This window comes from Physella acuta, unplaced genomic scaffold (genome assembly GCF_028476545.2).
Source record: "Physella acuta isolate Inbredline_101_S28 unplaced genomic scaffold, ASM2847654v3 ptg000664l, whole genome shotgun sequence".
Lineage (NCBI taxonomy): Eukaryota > Metazoa > Mollusca > Gastropoda > Physidae > Physella > Physella acuta.
Window position 1 is genome coordinate 304,292 of NW_026732183.1, and position 8,234 is coordinate 312,525.

The 8,234-nt window shown below is 35.5% G+C and overlaps 1 protein-coding gene across 1 annotated transcript; it reads right to left on the reverse strand.

Annotated features, from left to right (window-relative positions):
* Positions 1-1,444: 1,444 nt before the first annotated feature.
* LOC131948904 (uncharacterized) lies at positions 1,445-8,181 on the reverse strand. Its single transcript, XM_059310623.1, has 5 exons — positions 8,161-8,181; positions 6,319-6,384; positions 2,613-2,642; positions 2,328-2,462; positions 1,445-1,632 (listed from the first exon to the last, which is right to left on the reverse strand). Exons 2-5 carry the CDS (start codon positions 6,362-6,364, stop codon positions 1,445-1,447), a joined length of 399 nt encoding a protein of 132 aa, XP_059166606.1. The 5' UTR covers positions 6,365-6,384; positions 8,161-8,181.
* Between the last annotated feature and the right edge of the window lie 53 nt (positions 8,182-8,234).

The window sequence follows — 8,234 nt, forward strand, 5'->3', positions numbered from 1 at the left end:
ACAACGTAGCTGAAAAGCTACACAGCTTTTAAGACTCATAAAAAGGATAACATTGAATTGCATTATCTTTAAATTCTTAAACACACACTAAAAAATGTTTGAAATTGTAGAATTTGTTGTGTAGTATATTTATTTTAAAATACAAGAATGTTTTTTTAATAGCGAAAGCAGTACAAAAAAGCAAGTGTATAGTAAGTTACATTTTAAAAAAGAAAACATTTAAAATGGAATAGAAAGTTGACTTTACTAAAGCAAGACGAGCTGGCCATGTAGGGGTTATATCGTCTCCGGTGGTTTAGCCTGGAAATTCATGTTTTTAAAAGAATCAGTTTAGTAATTAAAATTATGTACCAACATTAGAACAATAATAACCCAGCTATATACGAAAATTCGACACAAATTTTAGATATATTATGACCCAAATTTATAAGCATTAGGACCTGGGTTTCGAAATATTATACCCAAGTATTAAATTGAATTACATTATATTGCCTATCATTACACAAATTTGTATGCGTGTGTTGGGAAGGGTGGTAATAAGTCTAAGGTTACTTCTTTGCTTTCTTTTTAAAACAGTCTTGTGTACTGTCTTATGTTAGTGATTAAATCTTGAGTTGTAAGTTGGCCGCAGTCATCGGTATCTTATTGTCTATGCCTGCTTTAGCCATACGATACAGGAGGATTAACGGACTGTCGTCTTTATTTTGTACATTTTGGAGAGGCATTGTGTTCCTATACAGAGGCGTAGCGACCCTTCCCGGCGCCCGGGGACAAACTTTTCGATTTGCACCCACCCTCAAGATTTCGATTTGCACCCCCCCCTCAACCTTTCAATTTATTTTTCCAACCCATTTTGGCGCCCCTAAGGTCGGCGCCCGGGGACATATGTCCCCCCCCTCGCTACGCTGTTCCTATAATACGTAATGTAAAGCAGATCGGGTGTTGCCCGGTGCGGCACTTCGTGGTGTCAACCCGCCAGAAACAAAGTATATATATATATATATATATATATATATATATATATATATATATATATATATATATATATATATATATATATATATATATATATATATATATATATGTGCGTGTGCGTGCGTGTGTGTGTGTGTGTCGGCCTACATAGGCCTATAATTTAAATATATGCCACATAGAGTACATGTATGTTTATAAGCTTTAATCACTGCAGACTTAATAATAACTATGTTTTTCTGGACTAGTCTGTTAATAATACAGTTGTACGTAGCATTGTTTTCTCACGTTTACGTCATGGTGTTACCCCCGCCCTCTTGTAACAATTGTCGTTTTATACTTAAAAGACTATATAACAAAAATATCCACGTTAACTAATGTTAACTTACAATTATAAACGTTTACCCTGTGTTAAAATATCCATGTGTTAACTAATGTTAACTTACAATTATTAACGTTAACCATGACAGTGTTAAAATATCCACATGTTAACTAATGTTAACTTACAATTATAAACGTTAACCCTAACACTCAGTGTCTCAGTTTGTCCTCCCAGTGTGGCGTAACAGTCAAAGATGTCGTTGTAGGCACATGTTGCTGTTCGGTTGATGCTGATTTTTGTTGCTGAAACAACAATGCCACCGAAAATAACTCTGGTACCTGTAATATAAATATTCCTTTATACACACTTAAATATATGATTGATATAACTTAACATTTACAATTTGGTTGTTTGTAACATTTCTAATGGTCATCATCTTTTCCTGTTTGTATCCAGTACACATGGGGCGGATGAAGTAGTGTTCATCTGTTTCAGAAGTTGCTACATACGAAGGGATATTGGAATCAGCACTATACCCAGCCGCCTTTACTTTCCCTAACTCAAGTAGGGTACCTACTAGGGCTGGGATGACTGATGGACATTCTACTGACTTGAGTTCGAACTAGAAATTTTTTCGGGTTAGCAGTCTAGCTCTCTACCGCTAGGCCACACACGTCTCATCATATCCACAAAATGAGCCAAACACTTAGGAAATCTGTTTGCTATGCAATATTTTTAAAGTTACAAATTACATATAAGAACAGATAAAACTGGCAAAGCTACACATACATATATTTTTGAAAAAAAAACGTAAATAAACGAAGATAATTTATTCAATCAGGTGAAACTACAGATAATAATATTTTTTATTTTGCAAAAACTGATGTGAATAAATACTTTGAAATTATTAGTGTTCCAAAAAGAATACTTTAACTTTATAGAAAAAAAAATTATCCGGTAAAACGGTAACACACCCGATGAACATATTTTTAACCAACTTAACCTTCACACGAGATGGCCAATGACGGATTACCTTTATTTCTACCTATTATTTCCCACCTAGGGTTAGACACACCCTCCACTTTCTGGGCTTTAAATGTCAGCTGGTCATTGACCGCAGCACTGACCTCTTGGCTGTGACCATCCACAGTGAAATACTGAATCAGAGCTAAACGAAAACATACAGTTTAGATCTGATACAGTTTGTTGCAAAAGGTAACCAATAGATTAAGTACATTATTTTTTAATCGAAAGGTATTTAGAAGAGCTTCTGACAAATAACTTTGTACCAAACAGGAAGTAAATATTTTAAACTTACATCCTGATTCCACTGAGATGCACAGGAAACCTACAAAAGTAGAAACCAATTATAAACGAGGTTAGCTTCATTTTGTAAAGACTGGAAAAACTAGTTCAACAAGATTACTTACTCGAATGGCTAAAACTTTTTGAAAGGCAGAGCAATCAAAATAAAACATTCACAAAACTATTTAAAATTAATTACTCTTAATGATGCCTAATTAATAAAAGCTAGAAATTTCCTTACTATTGTAAAACATGTTAGGCAATTTAAATTAAAGCTGATTCAACTATATCTATATATCAATATATATATTATATATCTATATATATAAAAAGCAATGTATGTGTGTGTGTGTCTGTGTGTGTGTGTCCTTTATGCATTACCACACCACTTACCACTTAAACTTTGGGAAGTTGTGAATATTCCTGGAAAGGTTTCTGCGGTAAAAAAAAATTCAAATTCGCAGGGGTGGCGCCCCGGCAGGGCGCGATTTGTTTTTTCTCTATATACGGTATATAAAAATAAAAGTCGATTTTGGTTTGACAGCGCTCACCCTATAGCCGACAGCTCTCACCCTATAGCCATGAGACTTTAGGGAGTTGATTAGAACACTCTAGCGAAGGGTTCTGTAAAACAATCATTTTTTAATTTCACAAGGGCGGCGCCACGGGAGGGTGCGATTTTTTCTCTTTATATGGTATATAAAAATAAAAGTCAATTTTGGTTTGACATCGTTCATCTGATAGCCATGAGACTTTGGGGTTTCATTACAACACTCTAGGGAAGGGTTCTGTAAAAATTCATTTTTAATTTCGCAAGGGCGGCGCCACGGGAGGGTGCGATTTTCCTCTATATACGTTATATGAAAATAATAAAAGTGAATTGCATTGACACCGTTCATCCGATCGCCATCAAAACTTTAGTGAGTTCATTAGAACACTCTCGGGAAGGGTTCTGTAAAACAATCATTTTTAATTTCACAAGGGCGGCGCCACGGGAGGGTGCGGTTTATAAAAAAAAGGTCGATTGCGGTTTCACAGCGTTCAAACGATCGCCATCAAACTTTGGGGAGTCAATTAGAACGCTCTAGGGAAGGGTTCTGCAAAAATTCTTTTTTTAATTTCGCAAGGGCGGTGCCTCGGGAGGGTGCGCTTTTTCTCTACATGTGGTATATAAAAATAATAAAAGTGAATTGCAGTGACACTGTTCACACGTTCGCCTTGAAACTTTATGAAGTTTTTATGAATATTCCTGGGGAGGTTTCTGCGCAAAAATCGTTTTTAATTTCGCAAGGGTGGCGCTTCGGCAGGGCGTGATTTGTTTTTTCTCGATATACGGTATATAAAAATAAAAGTCGATTTCGGCTTGACACCATTCATCCGATTGCCATCAAACTTTTGGGAGTTGATTAGAACACTCTGGGGAAGGGTTCTGTAAAAATCATACATAATTTCGCAAGGGCGGCGCAACGGGAGGGTGCGATTTTTCTCTATGTACAGTATATAAAAATAAAAGTCGATTTTGGTTTGACACTGTTCATCCGATAGCCATTAGACTTTGGTGAGTCTCTTAGTACACTCCAGAAAAGGGTTTTTTAAACAAAACATTTCATCCGATAGCCATGAGACTTTGGGGAGTTGATTAGAGCATTTACTGGTAGAGTTCTGCAAATACTTTTTACGTGCTAAAGAAAATAATCCTGTTCATTTGTGTCACTTTTGCGAATGACGAATTCTGCATCATTGTTAACAGGATGCTATTTGGCACGATGGCGCCTGCTAGTTTTAAGGAGCCAGGGGCCGTACGTGGTGCCTATGCGGTAGTGTAATCGAGGGGGGAGGGGGTGTGCTCCTGAGAGCGCCCCTCTACCGACTTGACACATGGGTGGTCACCGAAGTGTGTTCTACCTGATTGTTTCGGTGAGTAATTAATGTACACATAAGAATTTAACGCGGTCGTGTAGGTAAACCCATGTCCCAGTATTTATGATCCAAGCGCAGGCATTGTTTACATTTAAATAACTCCCGCGTCTAAGAATATAGGATTTGTAACGTATGGAAGAAACCCTTCTTCTATCCCTGCGGCAACGCGCGGTGACGGGTACGCTAGTATATATATAAAGCAATGTGTGTTTGTCTGTCTGTCTGTTTGTCTTTTACGCATTACTACACCTTTCATCCGATCGCCATGAAACTTTGGAAAATTGTTGAGAATACTCCTGGGGAGGTTTCTGCGGAAAAACAAATTCAAATTCGCCGGGGTGACGCCCCGGGAGGGTGCAATTTTTTTCTCTATATACGGTATGTAAAAATAAAAGTCGATTGCGATTTCACGCCGTTCATCCGACCGCCATCAAATTTTGGGGAGTTGATTAGAACACTTCACGTGAGGTTTCTGTAAATAATATTTTTTTAAATTTCGCTAGGGCGTCGCCCCGGGAGGATGCGATTTATCTCTACATACGATATGTATTAAAATAAAGTCGGATGCGGCTCGACACCATTTATCTGAGTTCCATACAACTTTAGGGAGATGATGAATACTCCCGAGAAGGTTTCTGGGAGGGGGGGGGGATTAATTTCGCATGGGCGGCTCCGGCAGGATGCGACTTTGCGCCCTGGTTTTTCCGGTGAATGCTATGGCGACTACGTTCGTTCTGAACAGTGTGATAGACAATAGATAAGATGGGGCGTTACAATCGCTCACTGAATTGAATCAGGTGTGCCCGCAGGCACCCAGGTAGGGTGTAATTTTCCTGCGAACAAAAGTTTCAGTTTCGTCCCCCAAAGGTTCACATGGGCCGCTGAGGGCACTGTAATACATTTTTTTAATAATGAGAAAAATTAACCAAGGCTAGATTATTAACTTGGTTGTTTCCTTTTGTCCATAAATAAATCCAAACAGTTTCGTCAATTTGCGAATGATGCAATTAGTCTCTATTTTAGACGATCCAATCAGAAATTGATATCGAGCTTTTAATAATGCACAATTAGTAACGCTAACAAATTACATCAGCCACACTGATGTTTATAACACGTCAAATAATTTTTTCTGCGTGTTAAAGAAAAAAATCTTGTTGATTTCTGTCAATTTAGCGAATGACGCAACCTGCACCATTGTTTCAGGATGCTATTTTGGAGCTCGTGGTTATCCTATGAGCACTATGGCGCCTATTTTAGCTTAAAGTAGTCAGGGGCCGTACGTGGCACCTCTGCGGTATTATAATCAGGGTCTCCCGAGAGCGCCCTTCTACGTCCCTGACACATGGGCGGTCACCGAAGTGTGTTCTGCCTCATTATTTTGATGAGTAATTAACGTACACTCAAGGTTTTCACACGGTAGTGTAGGTAAACCTGTGTCCCGATATTTATGATCCAAGCGCAGGAATTTTTTAAAATTTTAATAACTCAGTTTAGAAAACAAAGTCACGGGTATAAGAACATAGGATTGGTAACGCATTGATGAAACCCTTCTTATATATTTGGTCAGACTTTCTTCTACCCCGCGGCAACGCGCGGGGACGGGTACGTTAGTATATATATATATATATATATATATATATATATATATATATATATATATATATATATATATATATATATATATATATATATATATATATATATATATATATATATATATATATATACATATACTTTTTTATTCTTCAACAACATCCGAGATCAAATAAAAATAGTAACCGCACAGGCTTTGTACTTACCCAATAACAACACTGTAAAACATGTGCACTTTTTCGTAGATAACATTTTGAAATGAAATATTTCTGCTAATGAAACGAAAAAAACTAAGAATGTAAACTGTATTTTAAGATTTTATAAAACTATCATAAACAAATGTAGTCGTTATAATAAAAAGCCACAAAATTAAAATTTTTTAGCTTTATTAGTAAAAGTAAAAACTTTAGACTTTAAAACTAAAAAAAAATATTTTTTTATTATTATTAATAATATTTTTGTAAGATATAATAGAAATTAGACACTCAATGGAAAAAAAATCAACCTTTGCTAGTTTTCTAAACTTATTGTTTTCAAAGCTGATAGTTCGCAAGTTTTAAAAGTTTGCTTTATACTCAAACAACTAACGATTCTAATATTCAGTTATGAAGATCACAATGTCGTCTACTTTAATCTTTAATTAGAATAAAATGTAGAAATCCATTTATAGCAGACGCCCTAATCTGCAGACTTTAGAAATGGGATAAAAATATGTTCAAAGATTTGAACAAATACCTACTTGCTCACCAACAAACGGACTAATCAAACAACTAAACATAAAGCGTTTATAAAATCAAGACTAACAACGTATCACCAGGATTTACTTAAAAGTTATACTTTTTACATTAATTCGAAAGGTTTATATAGCCTAACAGCCTCTTGAGAACATGCTTCAGCAAACACTTCTGTCAGAGAAAATATTTACACTGAAACGACATCCTAGAAAACAATGTATTTTCATTTGAGATGTTTTTCCGTTTATTTATCAACCAGTTTTACTTAGTCTTATATATTAATGTGCTAAAATTAATTAAGTAGAGCTTACGTTACCTATAACTGGGCAAAATGCTGACCACACATTCCCTTCATATTACGAGGTCAAGAAACATGGACTCTACTTTATCTGCCCAATGGATCGCTAGGTCTAAAGAGGATACTTTACTTTTTACTTTCTCGTATATACGTAGTATAGAGAAAGTATTGTAATCGTGCAAAAAAAAAAAATCGAGATTTTTACAAATCTCGACGTTTTACACCTCACTGATACGGAAAAACATAATTTTGCAATCTTGTCCGTATGTCTGTGTGTGTGTGTGTCTGTCTGTCTGTCTGTCCGTGTGTAAACACGATAACTTGAGTACCGTTACAGCTAGGTTGATGAAATTTCATATATAAGTATTTTATCAAAATCGTAGATCCGTATCAACTTTTGAGCGATTTCCGATAACCGGAAGTGGTACTTTTCCTACTTTGAATTTTTAAAAAGCCTATAACTTGAGTACTATTTCAGATAGATAAATTAAATTTCACATGTAAGTAAAAGATCTAATTCTCTACCTTCTGTTAAATTTTGAGTAATTTCCGTTAACTGGAAGTAGTAATTTTCGCTACTTCCGATTTCTCAAAAAACTAATGTAAATTTTAAAAGTACTAATAATATTGCGCACCATTATGAACATCTTTATTCCGCGTTCACTTGGTGTGCAATACTTTTTTCTATGATATTCTATTTTATTTTAAAAAGTTTATGTATTTAAAATGGATTAAAAATCATAACTATATCCCGAGTTCCCATCCTCTGTTGTTTTATATAAGAATATTCGAGAAAGTTTAGGGGAGATCACTCCCGGTTTATTAAAACTTAAAGTATTTAAAATGGATTAAAAATCATGTCTATAGCCCGAGTTCCCATCCCCTGTTATTTTATATAAGAATATTCGAGAAAGTTTAGGGGAGATCACTCCCGGTTTTTTTTCTTAAGTTTCATAGAATATTTTTTACATTACCCATACAAATAAAGATTGCATAAACAAGTAAAAACACCCTACATTGTCCTCCAAACGCACAAAGTTGTTTTATATCTTTGTTGTTAGGCCACATTACTTTAACCGTTTTTCTTATT

Excerpts from the sequence above, each read along its gene's own strand:
- LOC131948904 (XM_059310623.1), bottom strand. The coding sequence starts at position 6,364 with ATGTTATCTACGAAAAAGTGCACATGTTTTACAGTGTTGTTATTGG. Across the intron at positions 2,643-6,318 it reads TTTTACAGTGTTGTTATTGG|GTTTCCTGTGCATCTCAGTG; the intron begins GTAAGTACAAAG and ends CTACTTTTGTAG. Across the intron at positions 2,463-2,612 it reads CATCTCAGTGGAATCAGGAT|CTCTGATTCAGTATTTCACT; the intron begins GTAAGTTTAAAA and ends GTTTTCGTTTAG.